Consider the following 27,924-nt stretch of genomic DNA (forward strand, 5'->3'; position numbering starts at 1 on the left):
AATTTGATTATAATAAATGGACGCAACATACACTATAAATACATTGCGTATTTTCCTAATAAAATGGATAGTTTCCCTTTTCCTTTAACCTGCAGCTAAAGGGGACCGAAAACTACCCTTGCAAAGATTTTTACCTTAAATATCCCCAAACAAGCGCCACATCCCTCAAATCTACATGCACATTTCCCAGAGCCATCCCCTCTGTAATTCGAGATTTGACCGTAATACGTGTAATATTAAAAAAGTGGCTTTGGGGGAAGTTGGGAAAGAATCTCTGCGGGCTGAGGACACACGCACACAAACACACGCGCGCACTCTTGGCTGCGGGAAGTGCCACATCGAAGCCGAATATAAACCGCGGAAGACGAGCAACATGCTGCTGCTGCTGCTGCTGCAGCTGCTGGTCATCGGTTCATGCTCTCCTCCACGATGCGACCCCGGAGTTCGAGGTAAAGTGTTTTTCTCAGATTCCAGACACGTCAGAGAGGCATGCAAAGTTCCAGGAACTTCCATCCGCAAAACTAATATTATTATAACCCCTGACGGGCTGTGATAGGTTAGACAATTCTGTCAATAATCACGTTAAACATGCATTTTGCCACGCGCTTGGGATTTAATCTACAGAAATCTTAATGGCATTTTGTAGCAGATGCATTTTTATTTTAAAAGCAACTCCCCGTGAAGGAGGTTGAGAGCCAGTTTACAGACCAGTCTGCCATCTAGTGTCTGCATAAACGTCATAGTGACATTTATAAATGCTTCCTTCTGCAGGCTTCTGCAAGCCACGGGAGCAGCAACAGAAACGTAAGTTTTCCTCCTTTTTGTGGCTCTCTGACGCCTGCTGCTTTAGATGACCCCATCCAAACGTGAAATTAATCAGCTCTAATATCGCAAAGAGATTCTGAATCAGCCTGGAGGTGGTGGGTATTTTTAGATGATCAATGGAGCCATGAAATATTCATATTCTAATTTCTGGAGATAATAGAAATGTTTGGAGCTAAATGATTGAAGATAGTTATGGGAATATTAACCAAACCTCATGGGGATGCGCGCTTGCGTTACTGTCATTAGAAATGAACCCTTCGGTGGAGACTCTCTTAAGCTTGTGGCGTGTTTCTGCATTTGCCTCGCTGCTCCTAACGACCGCGTCCTCCTCAGCGAAATGCACAGATGTGATGCTGTCCTACTGCAGCGACATGTCCTACACTGAGACCATGTTCCCCAACCTCGCCGGCCACCGGACCAGGGAGGAGACCGAGGGGGGGGCAGAGTATCTCCTCCTGAGCGTGGTCGAGGCTCTGCTCGGCGGGAAGTGCAACCCCGAGATCCGCATGCTGGGCTGCTCGGTGTTGGTGCCGCGCTGTGAAAAGGACGTGGCGCTGAAACCGTGCCGCGCCACTTGCCAGGCGGTGCGAGCGCGCTGCGTCCACGCCTTCGAGGCCATCGAGATGAACTGGCCCTACTTCCTGGACTGCGACCGCTTCTTCGCCGGAGAGCAGGAGGGGTGCTATGACCCCCTGGAAGGTCTTCACGGTGAGAACTCAACTTTGAAGCCTTGGGCCCATTTATTTTTTACCTCAATGAAGCAGTAAAGTGACTGAAAAGTCAGGTAGGGGTTTGGCGTGCTACTCAGTTTCAGTTTAAAAGGTTATTCCACCCTGTGCTGACCCCCCTCGAGCTGACTTCTGTGGCAGTTGTCTTCATAAATGCACTGCCGAAGGGCTTCCTTTTCCTCCCCAAACTGGTTTCAATCAATGAAATCAGAAACAGGCCGCCAAAGGTGGTAAAAAGCACTGTGTGTGAGCAGTGGAAGAGCAGGAATGTAAGTAGGACTGAAGGAATCCACTCAAGGTTTAAGATATTTTCCCTGACATTCGCGTGCAATAAAATCCGCACGCTGCCATTAAGAGCTTAAAGTTAAACCTGAAGGAGTCTGCCGGTCCCGCTGCAGCCGCGTCTCACCGCCCACCGCGTTCGCTTCGGACAAGCAGGATGCAGCTCAGATGTCTGGCAGCAGGTCAGAGCTGTGTAACCATTCCCGTATGCATGTGACCTCCTCATGCCCCAGTCATAATGTGTGCACATGCAGGAAAAAATGAAGCGAAAAGCTGAGTTTCAACCACATTAGCATGATTAGCATCGTTGGAGCTTGTTTATTCTAGTGTTTCAGATCATACGGGACTGTGTTTTTATTTGTTTCCTTCCAGCCAAGCAGGATGCAGATGACTATGACAGCATAGAAATGCTTCTGGCTGAGGAACCGGGAACCACCATGAAGTTTGTCTACCACTCCAACACTCAGATGAATTCCATCCTGAAGGCGACGGAGGAACGGTGCCCTGAGATCGCCAGAACCTACAGCATCGGCCGCAGCATCGAGGGCCGGGAGCTGCTGGTGATCGAGTTCTCCAACAACCCCGGCAAGCACGAGCTGCGTAAGCCGAGTTGGAAGCCACTGTCAGGAATCCTTCGGTGTCGTAGATGGCAGCTCATTTATGAAGCGTTTGACCCTCTGCAGTGGAGCCGGAGGTCAAGTACATCGCCAACATGCATGGAAACGAAGTCCTGGGCCGGCAGCTGCTCATCTACCTGGCTCAGTTCCTGTGCTCGGAGTATCTGCAGGGGGACGAGCGCATCCAGACCCTCGTCAACAACACCCGCATCCACATCCTGCCCTCCATGAACCCCGACGGGTACGAGGTGGCGGCCTCAAGAGCTCAGGGGAGCAACGACAGCGGCGACGACGACGGGCGAGAGGTCGGTCCTGCGTGGTTTAGGTGTTAAAGAAGACGATTTACAAAGTTGCCTTACTTGTCTGGCGCTCAATTCCAAAAGGGTCAAAGATACGCAGCGTCCGAGATCGGACGGAACAACGCTCAGAACCTCGACCTGAACCGAAACTTCCCCGACTTGACCTCCATCGTTTACAACCGCCGCAGGCAAAAAGGCTACCGCACCGACCACGTCCCGATCCCAGATTATTACTGGTTTGGTAAGGTACAGTACGAATCCTTATGGAGTGTCATCTGGTGTGCTATTTAAAACACAAACCCCGCTTCACTCATTAGTTATCCCCCTAATATTCCCGCCTCGCTGCAGGTCACTCCAGAGACGTACGCAGTCATGAAGTGGATCCGCTCCATCCCGTTCGTGCTCTCTGCGAGTTTCCACGGCGGCGACCTGGTGGTGTCCTATCCCTACGATCTGTCCAAACATCCCCTCAAGCGGAACCTGCTCTCGCCGTGTCCAGATGACAAGGTAAATCTCCTTCCGACAATCATTCACGGTTGCAGAACGTAGCTGAAGTTACTGTTACAGTTTGAAATGTCAACAGTCTCATTTTAATGGCCGCAGGTTTTCAAGTTTCTCGCGAGTGCATATGCCGACGCCCATGAAACCATGTCCTATGAGAACGCCCGATGTGGATCCTCCCGCTCCTACAGCCAGAAAGGGACCGTTAATGGGGCGGAGTGGTTCAGCATTTCAGGCAGTGGGTCGCAGTTATTCCTTATGTCCGCCAGGGGGCGTCGTGGGACCAGAAATAGTCATTTTGTCCGTCTGGTCTTATTGACAGGCATGCAGGACTTCAACTACCTTCACACCAACTGTTTTGAGGTGACTGTGGAGCTGGGCTGTGACAAGTTCCCCCCTGAAGAAGAGCTGTTCATGGGCTGGAATGAAAACCAAGAGGCTTTGCTGGCGTTTATGGAGGCGGTGAGTCTCTCTGCACGCACGCCTCCGGCTGCAGAACTTTTGCAGCAACTTCATGCGTGCTCTTCCCCAGGCCCACCGTGGTATCAAAGGCATTGTGAAAGATGAGGCAGGGAATGGAATCAAAGGTGCCCAAATATCGGTGAGGGGGGTTCGGCACAACATCACCTCAGGTAAAACGTCTCAATCGAACAGAAGAAGAGAACAAAGACAGTCAGTACTTTGATCTTAAACCTTTCTACCTTATTCTCAGGTGAAAATGGCGAGTACTTTCGCCTCCTGACCCCAGGGATCCACGTGGTGGGTGCCTCGGCTCCGGGTTACACCAAGGCGATGAAGAAAGTGCGCCTTCCTGAGAGCATTCGCAGGGCCGGCCGGGTTGACTTCATCCTGGTCAAGATTCCTGACGCCCAGGATCAGGACAACAGGACGATGGAAGCCTACAACCGCTTCGACCCGTATAACCAGTACGAGCGCTACACCCTGATGGCTGACGTCCACAGCCGTGAGGAGAGGGTGGAGAAGCCGTGGTGGTGGAACTACTTTGTCCAGTCCGGCGGGCCTTCGCCAACCTGGCTGCTCAAACATTACTAAAAAAAAACCCCCACACTTGGCCTTTGTTTTAAACACCTTTATGCTTCTAATTTGACTTCATCTTCAGATCATGATGATGGAACACACTTTTAAGACTTTTATAGCAAATTTATCAGAAATAAAGCGCTTTTATCAGTACGTGCTCACTAAACATGCCTTTCTTGACTAAAGAAACACACTATGCTCAACCACAGAGTTTTACCTACCACTGGCACTCGCTACTGTTCTAATAAGTGCAACAAAACAATATATAATTTTTCACAGATAAAATAAAAAAAAAAACTCCCTGGACTTTGGTGGTGTAATGAAGACAAGCAGCCACTAGAGGGCAGAGCGATTTAACTTGCGGATGAGCGCTGTTTTAGATTTCAGGACTTCATGTTGTTAAAGTTAATTATTTGGAAATAACAACTTAAGGATAGATTGTCACGACTTTAGACTTTTATAGAATTGTAGCTATTTAATATTCTAAAATAAGTAAACTTATAGTTTCTGTCAACTGTCTTCTGTCTACTCTAGATTCATGATCCCTGCAGCATTAATAATACATAAATACAGCATAGTCTTCTTTAAATAGACTTAAGAGGAGCAATTATTAGAAGAAATTCTTTAAGTTTTAAAGATGAGCCTGTGGGCATATTTGCAACTCATTTTGTGGAATTGGATTTAATTTCCATATTTAAAAGTTCTAAAGATGTTTTTCCTAGAAACAATAATGTAAGGAACAGTGATAATTCCTGGGTCTAAAATGTTGCAAAACCGATTTGGCTCAAACTAATGAACAAAAACCTACAAGAATTCTTAGGATGTTGAAGAAACCACATGATTTGGCAACAAACTCGGTCAGCTGGAGGAGAAAGTTTCGTCAATAGAGTTACAAAAAAAAAAAAAGTCCATATTGTCCATTTTGACAGAAGCTGTCAGATGGTATCAACAAAGTCTTTTGTCATGTGTGTTTCAAAGACTGGAAGTCATTACTGTGGAGTTGAGCGCAGTGACACAACACTGGCACAGTCCAGCCTCCCTGATGTTATTCAGGGAAAAGTTGAGAGGAATCAGACTTTTGATCAGATGTTGAATCAACCATTATATATATATATATATATATATATATATATATATATATATATATATATATATATATATATATATATATATATATATACACACACACACACACATACACACACACACACACACACACACACACATTGTTTTTAGGTTGAATTAAGGTATAGATTTTGATTTTCACGTGTCATCAATCTTTATTTATGACCTTTCAAATATATTTTTAAATCATCTCGTAATGTTATTAAATCTAAGTAACTATAACATTAATTTAAATCACTCAAATTACTCAAAACAGACGTTTCTATTACTTCCTGTTTTTTTCCCCCAGATTTCTTCCGGTATCCGGTCACGTGACCTGTAATTAGTGCAAACAGGTGCTGTGAAATCAAATCAGTGCACAGAGACACAAGTTTGACTAAAGACAACACAAAGCTGGATGTTGTCAATGGTAAGGTGTTTTTAAAAAAAAAAATATTATTATTGTTTATTTTCTGATGTATTAACACTGAAGTTAACAGCTAGAAAACTAACACATAGTATCCTGATATAAGAAGTAATGTTTTTATGTACACAAAAGGCCCCAGACAAACACTTGTGCTTTAAAAAGCAGCACATTTAAAAAGCAGCACATCTTCAGATGCTGAGTTCTGACTCATTTTACCATCATTAGTTCAAAATTCATACAAAAGTCATACATGTTCACTCATGACGTTATCATTTAATGGCAAAAAGGCTCTCAAGAATACAGTTAATACCTGATGAGCTGTGAAGCGGCATCTGAGCCAACATGAACACTTCCTGCTGTCTGCATCAGTTAATGGAAGCTGGGTTATATTATGTATGTAGACGCTCTCTATCAGTCTCACTTTATTTTAAAGTTTGATAGGAAACCAGATGAAGACCCTCTGAAGTGGAGAAGTCGGGCTGTGATTGGATAGGAGCCATTGCAAAAACACAAACTAACATCAGGCTTGATCCTCTTCCGGACACCTGATTACTGCCCCAGTGAATGGAGCAAACCAAACACCGTTACGCAGACCCGTCGCCCCTTCATACGTGACTGTTTTTCCTTGTCACATGCTTGTTGGCGACGGCCAGTAGAACTCCCACATATGATCCGCCCAGTTCCTGGAGTGGCCCATGTTGGGTGCAGTACTGGGTCACCGGTTTAGCTGGTGAGGCTGAGAAAGCGGCACAGAGCTGCCCCAGGCTGCCATGTTCTGTTAGCATCACGCCGCTGGCGAGTAGGTGGGCGACGTCTCGTTTCAGCTGAGTGGAGCTGCTCTCAAAGGGGCTTTAACGCACTTATGTCGCGACTCAGGACCACTTTGTAGCTACGCCTGTAAATAAACGTGCAGTATCACGATCATATATATTGATTATTGTTGATTTTGTCCACCTGGGAGGTAACTGACGGAAACGCTGTGACGGGTTCCCCTCCGTGAGTCCAGAATTGTCACTCTGCCCTTTTCTACAGTTGCCCCAAACGGACAAACACACTTCATGTGTTGTCGCCTTTTTAGTATAAAAATCAGATTATTCTGCTAATTTCCTCACATATCGTCATATATCGTCAACAGGGAACCTCAGGCAAGGAAACATTTGTGGGAGAGTCCAGGTTCTCCGGCACTGCTGGAAAAGAAGAGGCACCAAACCAGGTATTCATTGTTCAAACGCTGGATTTCCAGCTCAGCCACACTGGCAATGACAGTAAAGGGAAAAAAAACTCGTGTCCATATCAGCAACCTATTGTCCACCAAGTAAGAAATTCATCCGTGAGTCTAGTTTTATTCTGTGTACGATGTAATCTGTAAATATTCTAGTTTTTCCAGTCCTTTCGGGGAGATTCACTCAGACCAGCCAAGTTCCCATAATCCCCCCTCTCCCAAAAAACAGCTTTTCATTTCCTAATAATGGCTCAATGTCAAGTTCAATTCAACCTCACTGTAACGCGCTTGCAATTACCAAATGGTACATGTGCAGACAACTCCTCTGCTGGGTGATAATAAGCTACTTTCTTTGTTACGGAGCCTGAACAAACTCGGGGAGGGAACACGTGAAGCAGAGATAATACGCCCGGTCGAGCGTGAGTGTACACAAAACCCCCGCCAATTGTTCTTAGTAGTAAGCCCCTCAGCTGGGACAAAAGCAGGCCCAACCGGGTTAAGGTGATTCCACTTTAATAGCGCCGGGATCCTCAACCGCAACAGAAAACTACAATGGAAAATACAGCTGCCCAATTGGAAAAAGTCACTTCCTTTTCAGAGTAAGAGGCGGCCTCCGGGTCGATTGTGTGCTGCTGTTTTGGAACATGGGAGGTACATTTCTTCGTTGCGCGGCCCTGTCGGTGTCGTTGGGGGTTCCTCCTTCGGCGTGACGGTCAGAGGTCGCCGTGGAACAAGGCGGCATCGGCTTTAATTTGACCCGCGGTCTCAGATGTTTGTTGACGACTTCCTCCTGAATGTGATTTGTGTTGGTTTGTTTTGATCTTTGTCCTGGAAGCTCTGGAGCGATCACAGAGGTCCAGTTAGAGATGGAATCTGCTCAGGCACTTGTAGATGTGACATAGTTGGTCTTTAAATTGGTGGCCACAGTGCCTGACACTGCCCTCAATGGTTTGAGATGGTACTGCAACCTCTCTGTATATGAATTCTACCCTCACGTGTTCAAAAATATGCTGCAGGTCATTGGAAATAATACATTTCCTACATAAAGCTGCAATGTGCAGTGTGCTGAGCAACAGAGTCTGTGATTTATGGACCTCTTAGTGGCAAAGATTAATGGTTTTGAGATCTATTATGTTTGAAAGAAGACAGGCTTTCCTACACCTAATATCAGCAAAATGGGAGGCCAAAAATAATCAGGGAGGATAATATCCAGACCAGAGGAAAGATAAGAGTTTTGGTTTATTAAAACCAGTCTGCTAATGATTCAGCGGCTCATGCTAACGCCGACTGGATCACTTGAGGAACGCACGCGAACCCAGAAGCACGTGGGCAGCGAAATGTTGGCAAATGTAAACATGCCGATGTCTATCAGGGACTGTACAGCATGTCAACACCTGCTAATTAGCTCGCACCACAGCAATTTAGCTCAATGGAGATTTTTTTAAATGAAATGTTCTGAAGCTATATTGTGATTCGCATTCAAATTAGCCAATTAAGGACTATGACATTTTAAAAATGAACATAAGCACAAGCTGTCTCTTGGAAAACAGCAGCAGCTTCCAAATCTAGCTGGTAGATCAAGTTTTTAACATCTGCAGCCAGAGGAAGAACAAATGTTCTTTGTCCACGGGTGCTGTAGCATTATTGCTAACATGCTACGATCAGCTATGGTGTTTTTGTATATATCAAGTGGATCGTTGCAGGTGTTTCCATGATCCTGCCTACTGCGGCGAGGGCTCTCACAGCACCGGCGTCACTCAGCCACTGTGGCAAACCCAAAACATCCTGTTCCACCCAACGCTGTTCTGATTTGTATCCAGACGGCTTCTGTGTCTGCAGGATCCTCGCATTCAAAGTGGACAAGATGATTTATTAGATGTTGTTAATCTGAGACCTCGCTGTGATTTATTGCCCCGGTTTGCGTTCACCATCCCGTCTTATCTAATTCTCTGGAAGGGAAGGGAATAAAAAGCCCCGCGACGGACGCGGGAACGCCGGCGCGTTCCAGACAAGATATGAATAATGTAAAATCAGCCGTGTAACTGTAGGAAAAGTTTCAATTCTGAAGGAACAACGTCTGACAGTGGCTGTCTGGAAAGGCTGCGACTGCACCCAGAATATTCAGATTTCTGTCTATATTCCGGTTCAAGCAGCATTAAAGCGTTTACGTGCACTAAAACCTGAAATATTCCCAGATTATCCTGAGCACTGAGACACGACGACGTTGTTGTGTTGAAAACGAGCCACGTGACGGCTCATTCGGGGGCACTTCCTGTTGACCTCTGAGTAGGCGTGTCTTCTAGGACCCGGTCACAGGTATGACCTCAGGTGTGCGTCCGGGGTCACGTGGCTTTGCTGACCTTCTGATCGACGCTGTTACAGTGAAGTGTCAAAAAACGCGAATGGGATTGGAACATATGGTCAGAAGGGTCTCAGACTGGGACTGATCACATCGGTGTGTGTGTGTGTGTGTGTTGCATACTGACAGTGTCTGGAGTGTTTCCAGTGTATGACTATTAACATATGGATTTTTCGACCACGCGGAGTTGGATTTAATGTGTCAGGAATATTTTGGCGTCTCTCCGGGTATTACATTACACTGTTTTCTTATTCTGGGTCTCCTCTGTGGGGGGTGGGGTGGGGGTGGGGGGTTGTGAGCTCAGGCTTTTGAGATAGCATTTGGCTGCTGTTGTACGTTTTGGAATTTTTATTTCCTGGCCTTTAATTAGTGCTTTTCCCCAGAGTCGGTTGTTCCTGAACTTCGGACTGAACGACGTCAAGCGTTCTTGTTACGCGCTGAATCATTAAAATTGTGATCCTCCGGAAAAAAAAATCATCATTATTAAAATCCCGTTTTAAATGAGGCACAACCTTTCCTTCAGTTACCTCAACCGTCCCTCCTGAGGACGGGGGAGGGGGGCGGGTTCTCCGCTAGCGCAGTCTAGACGCCGCTAATTTAAGGCCAGAATAAAACATAGAGCACAATTGAAATAAGTGTTCCTGATCTTAATGCACATTATCGCTGTGTCCCTGGGATAAAAACACTTAAAAAATCAGTCATGGAGAAGACCCAGCCGGAGGGCTCTTTAGGCTGGGTGCATGTCTGCGATGCATCCAGCTACTTTAGCTGTCATGCAGCAACATCTCAGAGCTTTCGCTGGGTGCACTGATGCTTGGCTGGAGCCATTTAGCAGCGCCCGGCTTAACTGAAACCGACAAAACTTCTGATTCCAGACCGATCTTAGAATAACACCCCTGGCGATAGCAAAGCTGTCTTTGTGCATCTCGTCCCGCTCGGTCCCAGAACTGCACTTGTAGTCAGACGCACGGACACAGAGGATGCCGTATGATGCTACAACTGATACTGGGGAGTAAATTAAAGGGAAACATTGCATTTAAAAAAGAGAAGCGAGATCTTGATGATGTTGGAGAGCGTGCAGGGCCGAAGGGCGCCAGAGGTCAGCAACGTGGACGGACTAAGACGGCTTGAAGCCGCTCTGAAGGGCAGAAATGTTGAAGGGTTTTCATCAACTATTCGCCAGGAGTTGCTGTTAGCACTTGAGTTGGCTGGAATAATGCAGAGTGTTAGCGCCGGTTGATGAGACGCTACAGCTGAATGTTAACGCTGGGCGTTACGAAACTGCACTTAATGTCACTGTGCGTTAAAGAATTTATGCTGCACGTATGCGGACGTGTGACGGTACCGTTAATGAGCACATAATGGAATAAAATCACCGTTAGCGCTGCTGTGGATGTGCTACGACATGGCATCAATATTAAATCTAGCGCTTGTTCTGATCATTCAACACTCCTTTAGAAGAGAAATGACCCCAAATTAGAGAAATCTGGTGTTATTTCTTCTTCATTACCCGCCTCAACCCTGAGACGGCTAATAAACACTTTTACATCCTGGTTTGACGCCTGTGGGTCAAAGGTTTGTGTGTGGTCGCCTCGGTCGCTTTGCCTGCAGAAAAATATTTAAATACCCTTTTGCATTTTCTATGTGCATCGATTCCTTCAAACCTTCAAACCATCGATTCCTTCCAGTCTTTGAAACACACATGACAAAAGACTTTGTTGATACCATCTGACAGCTTCTGTCAAAATGGACAATATGGACTTCTTTTTTTTTGTAACTCTATTGACCTGAGTTCCAGGTTGGAGAGTTGCAAGAATCAGGTTGGCCATCTTAAAAAGCTTTGAACAGAAAACGGAGAATGTGGACCCTGGTGCAGGAGAAGGAGAGTGCTGGAGAATACGAGGTTCTGGAGTTAACATCTCCAGGAGAGGGGTCTGGAGAAGGAGCTGGAGAGGCTGGAGAAGGAGCTCTCAGACAGAAGAAGACTTCCAGAAGATGCTCTGTGGGAGGGAGGAGGATGAGAGGGAGCTGGAGGAGACGCTCCTGAAGATGGAGGAACAGGAGCAAAAATACCAGAAGAGGCTCAAAATCTCCCGAATATTAAGGACAAACGTCTCATCGGCTGGTGTTGAAGGTCCAAACTTACATCACTGAGCTACAACAAATGTTCAGTCGCAGGTCTTTTCACTTTTCAGGAGAAATGTAGTCTGCGATGTTTTTTTCTGGAATTCTCATGCTAACAAGTTAATTAAGCACAGTCGTCTGCACGTGAACTTTTAAGTTTGTATTCGCAGTCAAAAGGGATCCGCCGTTAGGTGTGCTGAGCTAATTACGTGATGATGGATCCTCCGTGGCGTGGGATAATTTCCCAGTGCTCTTTAAAGATAGTAAAGTCTGTGGCAGATAACTGCTTGAAGCCTTTGCGAGTCAGCGGCGGCAAAGCTGAATGTGGCAGCAAGTGTCAGGCCAAATCAATACACGCTTCCCAGGATTCCTTTTGTGCAGTAATCCACAGGCCGTGCTGGCCGTTGACCCCGGGGAGGCCTGGGATCATGTTTTCTTGCTCTGCTTTTTTTTGTGTGTGTGTGTTTGTGAATATGACAGCATTGAGCACAAGCTAATTACCTTTAAAAAAAGGAGAATTCTGCACCGTAACCCGCTTAGCTCACATCTGAGCCACGCCGCGACCCCCGCCGCACGCCCTCCGGAGGCGGGATGAGCCGAACGGTGTTGACGAAAGACAACCTCCAGCTCAAGAGCCTGTGAAACGCAACCCTTAGCGCACGGCACCGAGATGATTCCCGTGTTAAACGTTCCCTTCGGATCCAGAGTTTCGGTCAAACATTTGGCCAGTTGTGGATGTTTCTTTAAGAGATCACTGCCCCATTTTCCAGCTGATTTCACACATCCTATTAAGTCATAATCTTGTATTTTCTCCCTTAAAATAACAAGAGATAATCCCGGAATTGAACCAGTCAGCTGTGAAATCAAGGAACCTCCAGGACTGAATTCCGGTGTTGCCAGTTAACAGAAGAGCATGTATCAGAAATATCACACAAATCCGTTGTCTGAACAGTAAAAATGTATTTTTTTTATGTAAAAAGAAATATTCACTTTTGCTAATCTGTTTGTTTGTTGAAGAATAAACCAATTTAAGTAAACATAGTCAAAAATTGATGTATTTTCCATGTAAATTTGGGGACAAGACCAATTTGTGCCAAGTGGTGCAGTTCCTCACTTGACCACAAGAAAAAGGCTAAATTTCACTAATGCTCACAAATCACAAACAACTAAAGAAAGACATTTACAGCTTGGCGACAAACAGATTTGCTCTTCCCCATCAAAAAAACCCCAACTATTTTTTAATTAATGAAGGCCAAGACAGCTCAATTTAGTCTGTATTTTAATATAAATCTAAGCTTTTTTGCTTTTCCCTACGTTAAAGTGTCGCGGAATACGAGTTCCAGATCTTTCTTTCTGATCGTAAGCCATCAGCTGTCCATTAAAAATGTAAAATTAACATCTTTAAAGTGGAACACGGTCGTGTTCTGTGCTCGCGATGCAGCCAAGCGCGATGCTCTTGCATATAAAATGCATTTGGTCATCCCCCTGGCAACAGGGATGGAGAAGGTGCACTGAGTGAAATGAGAGCAGATTGCTTTTATTCTTTATTTAGAGAGTTATTCTAGACACTGACTCACAGATGCTCTATCACAAGGAAAAAACCTCCTTCCTGCACATTTGCGGCAGGATGAGGAATCTGTTCTTTGAATCCAGTTGAGGGAAGCAGGAGTGTTTTTCTTGTTGAAGAAAAAAAAAATCTATTTTCACCTGTATTTTTACCGCTAATTATCTCCTGGGACATTTTGTAACAAAGACAAAATGGCCCCTAAAGTGTGTGTATTTGAGGTCGGAGGCCCCTGTGAAACGGCTTCTTGTCCACGCTGATGTTTGGCCCCGGGCCTAAATATTCCCATATTGATGACTATCAGATGTGGAAGCGATGTGGTGCTCCCCGCGCACGTCTGTAAAGGTGTCGATGTATTGGCGTCTCAGGAACATACTGTACCTGTATTTGCACAAAAAATATATCCAGAGAAAACCCAGGGCAGAAATTCCCAGATGGAAGAATATCTTAGCATGCTAACTGTGGGGAACTGTGACTGACGCTGATGTCCACCTGCTTCTGAATCTCTCGCCCTTTAGATCATTTCTATTGTTTATTTAATTTTAGCCCAAATGCTGTACAGTACGACCTCTGTGTTAAACTTTACCTCTGTGGGTTTATTAGCGTTGCTGTGAGCGTCTGCGGGGCTTGAACCAGGCAGCTACGTCCCGACTGAGAAACTAAAGGCACCAATCATTTCCCCTTCTTGTCATCATCAATCATAATTACGCAACAATTTCTTCACCTTGGATCAATTTGTGCCATTGAGATCAAACGGCGCTGTTAATAGGCGCCCAGATTTCTCTGGGGGTAATCTATATCATGTGGCGCGAGCAGTAGCCTTTAAAGCCTCAACTCAGCTGTGCCGTATGTTGTTTGTCACTAAAGATGTTTTCCATCTTCAGATGAGGCAAAAATCAGCCGTATTAACTGATTTTATCGCTTATCGGCTCCTGATGATATTTACAGCTAGCTTAAATGTGCTAGTAGACACTTTAGCTGCTGTATGTGAACATTTTCACTCGTAAAAAGAGTTGTTTTTCACCAAAGAGGGGGAAATATCTGCTTTTTAAACTCCCGCCCACCTTAATCGCATCCGACGTGTGAGCAGGCTCTAATCATCATTGTTTCGGTCACAACACAAACTGGCTCTTCAAAGGTTTCGACCAAGACACAATTACGCCAAATTACCTTTCCCATTTGGAGTCCGTCAGGGTCTGTTCCTGTAAACAGGAAGTTTGTTGTTAATGGCCGAAGGAGGAAAGTGGAGACAACACTCCGTGAACTCCACATCGAAAGGAAGAGTCTGGATTACAAACTTTCATTATTATTTCTGAAAATCTCATAATCCAAAATGGAGCCATGAAGTTGTAATATGCGTTTTACCCTTTGTATGCTAGTAATTAATGTGGCTCTGACCCGGGACGGATGTAAGTCTGGGAAACCAATTTTACGTAATTACCAAACTAATTACATCAGTTTTAAACTTCGTTCATCGCCAGAAGTTGTTGCTGGAAATTGCCTAATTGTGTTAACGCTCAGTCTTAATTGTTTTGTTTCTCATATGACTAGAAAAGTCGGACTTCCCGTAGGTCAGGGAACTTTTGGGAAGTGTCGCGTGTTTCTGATTGGCCAAGAAAGTTTTAGTCAAATCTCTAAAAATACCTGCCTGGCGACAAGGTGTTGGCTAGCTTTTAGCCGGATCACGTCTCGTATGAGAACCACCTCACAAACTCTGTCAAGCTCTGTAAGGATATTAGCATGTTGTTACCCAAGAGATGGAACACTATAGTGTTGAGAGAGGCTGTAAGAAACGGCATGCTACAGATGAAAGGCCACGAACCCGTCATTGTTCTTTCCAGAATGTGTTTGCAGTTAGCCTGCCGTTGTTTCTTGCCCTTGTGTTCTGTAATTTAAGCACTATGTCACTTTGAACTAACTTGATCTGAACTTTTTCTGGGTGACTGCTGACGATGCTAATGCCGTAGAGGTCATGTCCAGTGGCTCCCTGGCTCATATTAAACCCGACGACTGCTACGCTCACTGAGCAAAGATGGGTAATCCAATCCTCGAATAAATTTATGTGGGAGTTGTGGAAAACAGACCCTCATTTTATATCCTCTACCGGCCTATAGTGTGTTGTTCATGTCTGGAATTGGCTACAAGTGCTAATGATCATAGCATTTATGTCTCAGACTCCTGGAAACTGGGTATAATGTCGATGTGATGCCAGCTTTGGGCCATCAAAGTTGTAGCACAAACCCTCGGCCGTATCACTAGGTTAGCGTTAGTCGAATATGCTAACAACAATAACTGATCATAGCTGCCCGGAAAAGACCATTTTTATCCATTTTAAAGGTAAAAGCGGCAACTGTCGCCATGACCGGTCACGTTAGCAGACGTACAATGACGTTGAAATTACGCAAACCGTGTGCGTCATCGTCTCGCGCCAAATCACAAACCCCTCGCAATAATCTCTCAGCGTCACGTCACCGCAGCCCCGCCCGCCCCTGCTGCGCCGCGCACGTACTCAAACGCTCCCGCGCCGTTTGCAGATGGAGAAGTGTAAATTTTAAATAGTTGCCTGCGTTAATTCACGTCCAAAGACGCAGCGATTCCGAACAGGATGCGCCTGAGCAGCACGTCAACGCCAAGAGCCTCGGGTTTAGTTTGTTAATGTTAGAATCCCGCAACACTGTTGGTTCCAAACGTTAGCATTGTGAGAGCTGTAAACAACCTAAATAAGGCACTAAACAAACAAACAAACAAACCCCTCGGCAACGCCTGAGGTAGGCTACACCTGCGCAGGTAGATCACCGCGATGATCCGACCTCATTGTTGCCAGAGGGAGGTAAAGGATCTGTTTTTATAGTCCCGTGGTCCATTTATGAGCTTATATGTGCCTGAACTCTTTCCTTGGGAATGGGAATAGAGGAAAAATGTGGTGAGAGTCAATGCATTAATGCTACAAATTCCCCCAATTAAGGAAAACTGGTTTTCAGTTGAGCTGGAATTCCTGTAGAATCCCGCCAACAGTGTTTTCCTGGTTTTCCCAACACATGAGACCTTTTCCTCTATCTGGTCGTATGATCTATCCGCCCACGATGAAGGTTTTTCTTCTTTTTTTAATTAATTCATCAACCATTATTTATTCATGGACAGCCCGAACAAACCGTGGGCCTCATACTCAGGGTAGCACTTGAAAACATGAGCCGCGCTAACACGACAACGCGCTCTTTGTGGCGTGCTTCGCGTACGCGCTGAAAACCGCCACAACGGCTTGACGAATTTCACCCGCTCGCTTGTCACAGGTCGTTAGCATCACGGTCAACTGGAAAATTATGACAAGTGCAATGAATCTGGCACGGGGAGTGCGGAAGAGGACCTACAGGTTTTTTTTTTTCCCAGCCTGCACTTCTTTGCCTAATTTGCGCAATTATCACATGTTCATTACTTGTAAACAACCTGCTAGCATAAAACTGCTCATTTTAACATCCTCGTTCCCTTCCCTCTTTGCGAATTACTGGTCTGTAATTCCCAAATGTGTGGGCGTTTAATGAGGCCTGAGACATGTTATTTTCCCGCAACGATGCCGTCCACAAAAATCGCGCACTGCCGAGTGCAATCATGCAACACTCTCTGGCAGCAGCGAGGCAAAACCTGCAGCCCAGAACTGCTCCACTTAAAGGGAGGCTGATGTGAGGGGAGCAGACAGGCGAGAGTGGAAGGCCCCGTGGTCATGCAAAATGCAGAGGAAATATGACTTTATTACAGCTCCCTAATGGTGACATAACAATCTGTTCAGCCACTCTCCTCTGAATCTCACAGCTTTTTCCGAGAGTGCTCCAGAAAAAAAAAAGGGAAAAAAAAAGGGGGAAATCTTTCAGTGCCAGCGAGTTTAAACGCAATTGAGTTTGACCCGATCATCTCTTATTCATCACTTCAGTTTTTCTTGTTCCTCTTGTCAGTGATAAATGTCGCAAGTCCGCCGGTAAAACCAAATACAGCAGAATGTGAGAAACTGTTTACCATCACCCGGATGTAAACAAAGAGTCTCCGTGTCAAAGGATGGATCGTGACGGCTGTTAGCTCCTCGGACGACTGATGTGAAGCTAGCCTGGACCCGCTTATGTCTCTGTTAGCTATTAAAGCGCTAGCTGTCTACTTATGTGGCGGGCTGTTGCGGATTAGCATTATTACAAGTTCAGATGTTCTGCCACAGTTTGAGCTCATCCAAATGTGGCTCAAAATGGTTAGCCGCTATGCTCGCGTTGCGTTCCCGCATGAATCGGCTCCATGAATTTCCAAGTATTGTCTAAATAGAGCCAAAAATCATTCTCACAGTAATGTCAAGTGTGATGTCCTTACAAAGTCATACAATGAATTATGATGTAAACACATGCAAAAATGGAGCAAATTAGCAATGCTGGGCAGGACTGGCTTCTGTTTCCTACTACACAAGCTAAACAACAACTCGTCAATAGAGACGGATGGCTTTAATGTGATGATTGAACTAGTTTGTACCATTCTGAATGCTAAGCTAGGCTCATGTATGCTTAGTAAGCTAGATACAGCTCACTCAACCTGTGTTAACCATTGTTTTGCAGCTGTCTATTTGTGGAATTTAAGGGATAAATAAAATAAACACAAACTCTTTTGTCGTTTTTAGTGCTGCGGAATCAAAGCGTGAATAATTCACGTCTGAAAGCATCGGTCTCCCTGAAATGGCTCCTCTGGACGTCGAGGGATGTGAAGGTAAAGGAAGCACTGATATTTCTGGAGCGTTCTGGCTGCGTTTGCTATAACACTTAAGAGGTTAGCTTGAAAGTAAACTGACTGAATCATAGAAAGCAGCCCAAGCGCTCGCCACTTCCTGAAAGTCCTTTTCTAGAGAGAGATTCATGCCTGGAGTTGAAAGGTCAACAAGCGTTGAAAGTTTTTGAGTGCTTTTGACTTTTGGCTGGATGGCTGACACGGTTTGACGAGGCGGCGTGACTGTAAACTGTGACCTTTAGCTGCGCATCATCGCTCTCAGCTGATGAGTCATGTTGACGGCGCGCGGTAATAGCAGTTTGGATAGCAGATGACAGGTTGTGTCAGTCGTCAGATCACCACGTTGATGGGAGCGTAACCCCGGGCTGCTGTCATCCTCCATCCCTTCGCCCGCTGAAACGCACACTGGGGGGGCGGTTTTCAATATTTAGCGTCGCGGTGTTGGCGTGTGGCCGTTTCTTTTGGCTGCTTGACTGTTTTTATTGTGTAATTGAAAGAGCGGCTGTTTGGCGCCATCACGACGCAGCGATTTAAGGAGCCACAGGTGCGTCTGCTGTCTACCTGGCTGATGCCCTCGCCGCCACACTTCCCTGATCTCCGTTTGGGGAATAGTTGTCCCTTCCGCTGCGTCGGGCAGAGCGCGGCTTCCCCTCAGCTGCCGTTCGACGCGACGTGTCTGTTTACCGACGACAAATTCCCACAAACGGCCCGCTGCTCCTGTCACGCCGGATGAGCGGAGGGATGCGCAGCTGCCGCGGCCCCGGGGGCCCGGCGCCCGGGCTGGGAGCAGATGCTGCCAGTTCAGAAGGAAGCGGAATGGTCGCGGCTCACGGTGACGATTTCATGCCAGGCGATGTGGGTCAGCTTATCGTTGTGTCACCAATTGCTCAGAAGGGCCGAGTAAATCGACAGGAAACTCACCAGCGTTAAGCTCGGCAGTTTTTAACGTGTACATGCACGCCACGGTGCACGTTCTGGAACCAGCCTTTGGGGAGCATCGATGGCGTTGGCAGCGTTCTCGTTTCCAGAATATCCCGAGGGCTCACAGACCTCAAAAACTTTGCTAACAACGCAAGAACATCGCACCGCGTTTGTTAGCGGTCAGTTTTTAAGCTAGCATTGATCGACCACACAAACCACCTTAAACTTATAGCCTGAACCTTTTTTATTCTGGCTCACACAATCTCAACATTGGAGGAGAATAAAAACCTGGTGTGCCAGATAATCTGCTATTGATCAGATTAATAATCTCTGGGGGGGGGGGGCTGCCAAGAATCTGATACGTCTGCATTCGCGTGTGTACAGACGCTCTTACTCCAGCGTGGACAAACGCAGACTTGGTGCCTCCGCGTTACATATTAGTGACAGCAGCTTCTTCCTAATTCAGTCGATAGGCTTCCATTAACGGGGGGTAGGCTGTCAAAGCAACCTGTGACCTCCGCGCGCCCCCCTGGAGCCCACCGGCCTGTGATGTCCGTATCAATATGAATTTCAGCCCTTTGCGCCCTCTAGCCACATTTCCCAATGTCCATTAGTCTCGAGTATCTGTTTCCTCCAACTTGTACTATTGATTTTGGTGTCGTTTGTAGCAGAGCTGCTACGCCGGTCTTCAAGGCGGCGACAGGTCGAGAGGAACCTCTCAGCCAGAGTTGCTTTATTCAGTCCAATAAATGAATTTCTGAAGTTGATGTAGCGGTTGTCTCCTGACACCTGATCTCCGGTCAGAGGTGGACGTTGGAGGTGAGCTCGGAGGTCGGAGCTTTTCATCTCGGAGACCGCAAACGAATGACCTGTTGTGACAAACTCGGGGAAAAGGCTCATCAAGCGTCTCTTCCCGAAAATAACCGAGATTAATTCACTCTTGTTTTAACTAAAAATGGGTAGTTTAACTCCGCCCCTTCTGTCTCCCTCACCCCCGCCTGAGCTTTACTTTTACCTGCATGTGCTAATAACGTTTTTATGTAATTATTTCTAAATTTCAGTGTCCTGTTGTCCCATCTGTGGCGAGCAGACGTTGACATGTGGCTCTCCTTCGGTGCTGTGGCATGTTTGCCACCAGGGGTCCCTTTGGGACAAACCACAGAAGAAGACGTGTGACCTTTGACTTTATTTATGCCGTCGCCACTCGCGCAGGAGCTTTTCATCAGATACGTAATCCCCTCAGCCCCCTTTCAATTTGCAGAGGCACTCTGTCGCTAAAGAGCGCTAAAGTCGACAAAACGGGCGGATCAATATGTCCCCTCAAAGCCTGCTGGGAGTTTCGCAGCCCCCATGCTGGTGCTCAGGTTGCAGCTCATAATGAATGGGGTGTTGTTTATGTTGTCCGCGCAGCGCCGTGGAGTCCATTGAAGCGACCGCTCGTTGTCTCTCCAGCAGTTTCGAGAATTTACGTTATCAATATGAACCACGTTAACAAAACGAGTTTAATTTTAATCAGTGCAACAAGAAGTTGAAAATCTACAGATTCACTTTCCCCCATAAATTTGGATTGTTAATTCTTTAGCAGCATTTTGTTAGCATTAGCTGTTGGACCACTTTCAAACCAGCAAAAAAAAAAAAAAAATTCAATCTCACCTTTAAATCACCTTTTTCAAAACGCTAAAACAAAATATAAAGTCAGAACAGTGAAAAACTGAATTTTGTCCTAAGAAAATTCAGCTTTAGCTGTTTAATTTCACCTCTTTTATTTTGTTCCTGATATAATTTGGTGTTTGATTGGTTTTCACTGTAGTTTGTTGTTCTTTAAAACAGCGTAATAACAAGACCTGAACATTGTCAACGCTGGTTGACGCTAAATGCCGACTCGTCAGTTTTAATGCCCCTGACACCAGATTCGTCAAACCAGTTGCTGTATTATTACACAAGTTGTACCGACACGTCACATTAGCGCCACCCGTCTCATATTCACCGCTCCAAGTCTTTTTTATCCCCCGGCAGCTCCAACTGTAATTGGTGGTAATTATAAATCCCTGGGAATGCATTAAAGTGGCCGGCGGCGAAAAGGGCCCCGATGCACAGCTCCGGGTGTTTGGAACGCGTACAAACGGCTCCTTAAACGCAGCTATTCGCATGTTTGGGTCCTGTTACGTGCAGGGACCGGTGGTGAGCGACTTGACATGCAAATCTCAATCAGTGTTGTCACTCGGAGATGGGCGAGGTGAAATGAGATATGGCAACATGTCACGGCGGCTGTGGGGGAGCTGAGATGATGGCGCCTTTGCTAGCAGGGCTAGCATGAAGCTAACCTCGATGTCCAAGTCTTCGTGAGACGTTTGAACACAGGAGTAAAACCAAGCTGAAGCAGTCGGGGGGTCACGTCTCGGCGTTCGCATGCTAATGCCATGAAAGAAACTCTGACCACGATCACTCAGCGGGACCACATTTCACTCGCAATCGGCGGATCAGTCAAATCAAACAATGGCGCTCGGCGTACATGTTAGCGGGAATGGAAACCATGTGCTTTCTGCACTGGTCAGGACTGGAGAAACGCGCTGACAGCTCTGGATGGCCTTGAGGTGCTCATCATCCTCAGAATAACCCTGCCAAACTTGCAGCGCCCCCCCCCCCGTTGTTGGCAGGAAGTCAATCGTGTGGATTAAACTACCCATAATGCTCGTCAGTCATCGATGGCGCTAAAGAAGCGCAGATGGATTCTTGGCTCGGGCTGCCTTTTTGATCACTGAAGTATTAATGGATTTCTCTGAGGTTAGGGGTGGGCGGGGCCTGTGCTGGGGGCGGGGCTTCTGCCAGCTGGTGGGTTCAATGGAGACTTGTGGGTGCTGAAAAACCCAACGCAAAGTGTGTGAAGGCTGGAGAGTCAGGAAGTCTGGCGACTACACCCGACCCCCACCCCCACCCCCCCACCTGAAACACACTTCCAAGACAAAAACAGATCAATCTTTTTTTTTTTTTAATCGTCCAAGGGGAGGAGCAAGTCCTGCCATTACTGTCACGTTATTGCCGTCTGCTGGGCCAAATAATGACGCGTTGTAGACATCAATGGGTGGTGATTAATTTTTGATGCCCTGGCCATATGTTCTGCCCCACCATTCCCAATGATGGCGACGAGGCCCCCGTTAGGCCCCGGACCCCAACAACACAAGTCATTCAAAACATTTTCGATTTTGAGGTCTAAAATTCCAACACAAAATTTGTTGATCTGAGTTTGATTGGATAGAAACAGCTAAATAACAGTTTCATCGATACAAAGAAGGCACTTGTGAGTGATTCTATATGATTCATCTATATGATGGGAGCAGTAAAGGTCAAGAATGCTACAATAAACCTCGAGCCTCTAGAAAGTTATTTGCTAACAGTCGGTTAATTTTGTTTTTGGTAACTTAATTGTAGAATCATTTCTGCTGGTATTTAATTTCTCTGTTGGATTTTAATGTTGATTCAGGTTTTACTGAATATTTAATAGTGTCAACAGCAGCTTGTTTGGTGATTGGGAACGATGATGGAAGAAGGCAGCAAAGGTTGACAGGAATTCTGCAGTGAAAACAGCAGATTTGCAGGCGGACTAAGTGGTTGAGTGAGCAGGTTAACGGTGACGGGGTCTCTGAATGGCTGTGACAGGGAGAAAGCAGCGAGGGGCTCCGGCACTGAAGGGGGAAGTGACCCGGAAACGGCATCTAAGTGCAGCTTTTCCAGGGAGGAAAAAAAAGCAAAAGTCTCCAGAATTACTGGCCAAGGTCACCCAAGACTCCACTGGTCCAACTGGCTTAGAGAAACACAACTGTTGTACGACAACAAGAGAGAGAACCTGTGTGTGTGTGTGTGTGAGAGAGAGATTTATAGAGCTCGTTTTGCACATTGTTTTAGTATCAAAAGATTATTTTTAACAATCTGCAGTTGGTCAGATCAGCTGTTACTCTATATTTTATGTAAATTTTCTTGTAAAAGACTCACGAAATCTTGCAAATCCGAGTCGAGGAAAAGTTTGAAAGGAAACTGAAGTCTCGCCAGACACACGCAACACTTCCATGTTCTTTGAATCTAAATATATTTTGGGAGATTTACGACGTTTTTACTTCTGGAATTACCCTGATGCAGGACAAAAACCTAGAAATAAATGAATAACTCTATTTTTTTAGTCGTATTGCAATTACAGTTGAGGTCCAGAATAATTGTCCTGCGTGTTCTAGTTGTGTATAGAATTCAAAAGTTATTTAAGTTTTAAATTTATAGTTTTAGAGTTGCTGTCATCGGGTTGTAAGAAACGGCTTTGTTGTACATCTTTTATTTATTAGGCAGCACCAGGTGCGTCATCAAAAAGGCAAAATCCAGAATAACTAAAATAAAATAAAAAAACCCTGTGAAAGTTACCAAAGTTCCTCGACCTCGGAGCACTATAAATATTAAAAGTTGTGACGCAAAGATCGAATTAAGTCCTAATCTGACAAATGTTGCCAAATGCATAAAAACACGGTAAAAGTTACGATAAAAACCCATTTAATTAAAAAAGAAAGTATAGCGACATTAGTTTATGCTGCGTCGCTCAGACTTTAATGAAAACTACATTCGTTCATGTGACGCAAACGAAACTGTTCATAAAAAAATAATACATGCACAAGTTCGACTAATAATAATAATAATAATAATAATAATAATAATAGTTTGTAGGCGCACAAAGTGTCACATGCAAGTCTTTGATTAGTTCACGTTGATATGAAACGAAGTTTTTGATGAATTTCCATTATAAAAAAAGTGACGCGCCGTCACGCCGCTTGCGTCCGCGCGCTCCCACGGAAGCGTCATTCTGCGCCCAACAGGCCGAAATATTTGCCAGTGTTGGAGAAAAAGACGTAAGGCGCAGGGCTGGGGTAGACCACGGGGAACTGCATGGGTAGCAAGCATCCGCCCAGCAGGCTGCTGTCTTTGTAAAAACCCGGTAATTGCACGTTTTTGCCCGCCTCGGAGAGGTGCTCGGCGGGCGCGGGCCCCTCCATGTCCGTGGTCAGCTGCCGCTTGAGCTTATTGCGGCGGTTCTGGAACCAGATCTTCACCTGCGTCTCCGTCAGCTGCAGCGAGTTGGCGAGGCACGCCCTCTCCGAGCTGCTCAGGTAGCGCTTCATGTCGAAGGTGGCCTCCAGCTGAAATATCTGTCTCTTGGAGAAGATGGTGCGCGTTTTCTTCTTCACCTGAACTTTGGGCTCGGCGTCCTTCTGCTCGGACGCGGCTGCGGCCCCGGGGGACGCGCAGGCGGTCGGAGGCGGCGTGTTTTCCCCTCGGTCCTCTCGCCGGGCGGCAGTCTTGGTTTGGGCTGTGGACGAAGCGACAGGAGCTGCTGTCAACACAAACTTCAGTGCCGTAGTTTCCCCGCACGTACGCGCGTAAAAGGCGCATGAATACAAAAGTAACTATTTCTTCTCGACATCCCCCTTTAAATCCTCTTTACCTGTCTCCTCCGAGGTGCTGTCACGCCTCCTCCGGACGTCCCAAGCCTGTAAATCCTCGGTACATCCCTTGCCTCTCCGCTCCTTTGACGCGTACAACTCTTGGCCGCCGCGCTGCTTCAGGTTCAGGATGTGGTCGATGGTGAAAGTTAAAGAAGCGCCGCGGCTGGGGGCGTCTTCTTTGCTCATGTTCCCCGGCATTTCATTTCTTTTCCCCCTCCGACAGTCCTGGAAATGCCGACGCGCCCCTCCGGACAGCTCCGCGCAGCATCGCTCCTCGGTTGCAACTAGCGCGCAGAGGAGCCGGAGCGCCGCTCTTCAACGACCCGGAAGACCGCGGTTTAGCAGCTTTTGATTGGTGAGGTTCGCCGGGGCAAATGAGGGCGGTGTGCAGATTTACGGCCGGGTGCCATCAGGGCTCCAAAGCCGCTTTTCTGTCATGGAAATTCAGCCGCGCTCCCCTGATGCGCCATTAAACCCGTGAACTTGGTTATTTTATTGTTGCAGCTCTTCTGTCCAAAGAGACGATCTGGGACGCGAGCTGATAAACGCGCCGGTGACGTCACGCGCACGTGACGTGCCCGAGGTCACGAGACTGGAAGGAAAATCACCTTTTTCCTCCGTGACGGTTAAATATTCCACAGGTTGCTCCCAAACCTCAGAACAGGCCAGACAACGGTTTTTTTTTTCTTTCAAATTTTATTAACACATTTGCGTACAAAACCCTCGATTAAAAACCTGTTGAGCATGCAATATAAAGTTTACACTTAAATGAGCCGTACTCGTCCGCCGCCTAAATTTGTCATGAATTAAAATAACAGCGGGTTTGGGATCAGATGGGGGTCAAACTAATTGTGAAACAATGCTTAAAGAATGTTAAAACCTTTTGTGGTTGCGAAACTCTGCATGAGTAATGTGCTGGCAGGGCCGAGGAGCCAAACATCAGAGCAGATTAACCAAGTGAAGTTTAAAAACACATAATCTGCAGAGCAAACGTCGCTCTCAGCCTCCCAGACAGTTTCACAGACGTTTCTGGCTGTTTTTTTTGTACATTTAAAAATATCAACTGACCTTCAACGGTGTCACGGGTATCCAACAGAAATATGACAAATGCTTTGGGTTTTTTCCTGTTTAAATTGGACTTTTTCTTTCATTTAAGGTGTGATCTTCTCAACAATTTAGCTTTCTAGTTCCTCCTTTCATCTCTCAGTCCAAACTGAGTTATGAGAGGATTTTATAATTCCCTGAAATTAAACCATTGTGGCATCTAATCCGCCATATTTGGATAAATTGTGCATGTAAATTTACTTAATCAGTCCTTTATTTCATACCGCCGCCTCTAAATATCCCCAATATTAAAGGGTAGCAACAAAATGCACGACATATTATAGTTTACTGGGTTTAGAAGCAGAAATTAAGGCTCCTCCGACAGCTCCTACCGTTTGGGGAGGAAAAAAACCCAAAACCCTGAAGATTTTTTTGGAAAATGAGTAAATTGACTTTATTGAGCTTCATTAAGATGTTTCTGCCGTGTGTTTATTAGTCTCTCATGTGAAGCCAGTCACCCCAGTCCCGTCATTTGTGGCGCTACGAACGACAGCGGGTGGGTGAAGTGACACGTCAGCGGGTAGTTCAGAGCGTTGGAGAAGCCCACTATCTGCGGCGCCGCCTGGCTTCTCAACGCCACGGGCGCGGCCACGCTCTCGCTGTACAACACGGGAACCCTGATGACCCTCTGCCCGGCACAGCAGGGGGTGGCGCTGGCCTCCATGTCTGCTGTAATCTGCCTCTTCCACTTGTTCCTGCGGTTCTGGAACCAGATCTTGACCTGCGTCTCGGTGAGCTGCAGCGAGGCGGCCAGCCCGGCTCGCTCCGAGCTGCTCAGGTAGCGTTTCAGGTCGAAGGTGGACTCCAGCTGGAAGACCTGACTCCGGCTGAACACGGTGCGGGTTTTCTTCTTACGCGCCAGTTTCAGGTCACCTGAGAAGAAGGAAGATTTAAGTGAACATAGCAGGGCTGCTGACGGAGAAGATGGGGCGGCTTTAAAGGTGGCCTGGCCCCCGCTAACGGGTCTCACAGGGTGGGCCCCTCTGGAGACCCCTAATATACGAACCTGTACTGCTGTAATATCATGATTATATTATATTCTCCTGATGTGACCTCCTAGCTTCAATCTGACTGGCTCAAACACAGAGGTGGAGGGATTAAAAATCTGTCCAGTATTGTTACTGTTGGGTTCAGTGATTTAAATTTTAACCTTAATTTGGAGCAAAATAAATTCAAAAAATGGTAAACTTTGAACAAAAGGTTCTTCGGAGGCAGCTGCTTCAGGCCTTTAATGGAAAACAAATGGCAACTTTTTTAAGCATCCTCTTGACTTTTCCCCCCTTGTAAATCTGTATTTAGGGTAACAGAATCTCAAAAGATGTGGAAATCCTTCCTCTTTTTGAATTGGACGTTATTTCTTGGAGTAAGCAGACAACTGAAACGTTATACTGGTTTACACAAATGTATTGCAAAAAGATGTTAAGTAAACGCGTTTCACTCCTAACTCGGGGATAGTTTCATAGTTTAGAACGCGCCAGGGAGATTTTGTCCCTTTCCCCCAATGAAAACAACAAACTTTGTCTGCTGACTCGGTTCTTGGGCCAGAGCTCTTGTTCCTGTCCTGGATCTCCGTGCTCACCTGTATCGCAGCCTTCCTCTCGAGGAAAACAGGAAGAACTCGCCTCCTCCTCCTCTTCCTCCTCTCTGCCGTCCATCGCACCATCTTCCCTCTTCCTCCCCGCCGGCTGGTCGCGCTCCGCCGCCCGCTGGCTCGAGTGTGGGGAGTCCCAGCCGCCGACCGGCGCCGGGTCCTCGCAGCGCGGTGGACCTACAGAGGGACGCGAACAAGAACACACCCTGCACACGTTTCAGCTGCTATCAGCAAGAACATCCTGCCTCCCGTTATTCCCAAAATGATAAATAATCGCCGGAAGTGTTGTGTATTTGTGCGGAAGCAATCAAAACTGGTGCCTTTTACGCGCAGACGGGGCGTAAATAAAGCGGCGCGTCTCCACATGTGCGCGACTCTGACTCAGTGATTGACAACTGAATGACTGTTACTATTTTTTTTCTTAAATGACCAGACGAAAGCTACAAATAATTTCTTGAAAAACATTGCTGGGGTGACTTACAGTTCCTCCCCAGTCGTCCCGCGCAGACCTCCGCGCTCCGCGTCTCCCTCCTGTACGGAGATCCCAGCAGATTCTCAATATAAAAAGAGCAGCCTTTCGATTTCGGCGCTTTGTCGCCCAGCATCTTTTCCTTTACCCTCCTTGTGGATAGAAACTCAGACAATGAAAAGGAAAAATCTCTTAGATTTGGCTACGGCGGTGTAAATTCCCGAGAGCGCGTCTCGTCTGCTGCCGGGAGTGTCGTCTTGTGCCCCGGCACAGCGCCTGAGCGCAGACATCCAGACTGCGATGTCTCCGCTCCCGATATAAAGCCCTCGCCCCTCCAGAACTCCTCTCTCAGCGACTCTGCCTGGAGGAGCCAGAGACGCTGTATTTAGGTCAGAGACTTGTCCTCTAGGCTGCAGAGAGCTGCAGAAATGGCACAGTACCGCCTATTGGTTGCATCCGCCTGTGCACTATTTGTTTGTGCGCAAACCCAGTTTGCTTTAAACCATGTAACCCGATG

At 46.5% G+C, this 27,924-nt stretch overlaps 3 protein-coding genes and 1 long non-coding RNA gene across 5 annotated transcripts in view; 2 read left to right on the top strand and 2 right to left on the bottom strand.

Moving 5' to 3' along the window:
• Window positions 1–249: 249 nt before the first annotated feature.
• On the top strand, window positions 250–4,443 carry LOC101064853 (carboxypeptidase Z). Its single transcript, XM_011606659.2, has 11 exons — window positions 250–449; window positions 772–804; window positions 1,159–1,533; window positions 2,208–2,435; window positions 2,519–2,757; window positions 2,836–2,997; window positions 3,100–3,258; window positions 3,355–3,490; window positions 3,575–3,714; window positions 3,785–3,884; window positions 3,965–4,443. Exons 1-11 carry the CDS (start codon window positions 374–376, stop codon window positions 4,303–4,305), a joined length of 1,989 nt encoding a protein of 662 aa, XP_011604961.1. The 5' UTR covers window positions 250–373; the 3' UTR covers window positions 4,306–4,443.
• Window positions 4,444–5,742: 1,299 nt separating this feature from the next.
• Window positions 5,743–27,924, top strand: part of LOC115250676 (uncharacterized) — a 46,350-nt gene continuing 24,168 nt past the window's right edge. For both annotated transcript variants that reach the window (XR_003889253.1, XR_003889252.1), the window contains exons 1-3: window positions 5,743–5,824; window positions 6,957–7,034; window positions 17,739–17,824. This is a non-coding gene — a long non-coding RNA (uncharacterized lncRNA). The remainder of the gene's footprint in view (window positions 5,825–6,956; window positions 7,035–17,738; window positions 17,825–27,924) is intronic.
• On the bottom strand, window positions 23,069–24,784 carry LOC101064633 (homeobox protein HMX2-like). Its single transcript, XM_003966902.3, has 2 exons — window positions 24,243–24,784; window positions 23,069–24,107 (listed from the first exon to the last, which is right to left on the bottom strand). The coding sequence occupies exons 1-2, from the start codon at window positions 24,439–24,441 to the stop codon at window positions 23,599–23,601; spliced, it is 708 nt and encodes a 235-aa protein (XP_003966951.3). The 5' UTR covers window positions 24,442–24,784; the 3' UTR covers window positions 23,069–23,598.
• Window positions 25,720–27,820, bottom strand: LOC101064409 (homeobox protein HMX1-like). The gene is made up of 3 exons (XM_029840278.1): window positions 27,420–27,820; window positions 26,927–27,115; window positions 25,720–26,220 (listed from the first exon to the last, which is right to left on the bottom strand). Exons 1-3 carry the CDS (start codon window positions 27,541–27,543, stop codon window positions 25,802–25,804), a joined length of 732 nt encoding a protein of 243 aa, XP_029696138.1. The 5' UTR covers window positions 27,544–27,820; the 3' UTR covers window positions 25,720–25,801.

The sequence above is a fragment of the Takifugu rubripes genome, chromosome 8, assembly GCF_901000725.2.
Source record: "Takifugu rubripes chromosome 8, fTakRub1.2, whole genome shotgun sequence".
In the NCBI taxonomy this organism is placed as follows: domain Eukaryota; kingdom Metazoa; phylum Chordata; class Actinopteri; order Tetraodontiformes; family Tetraodontidae; genus Takifugu; species Takifugu rubripes.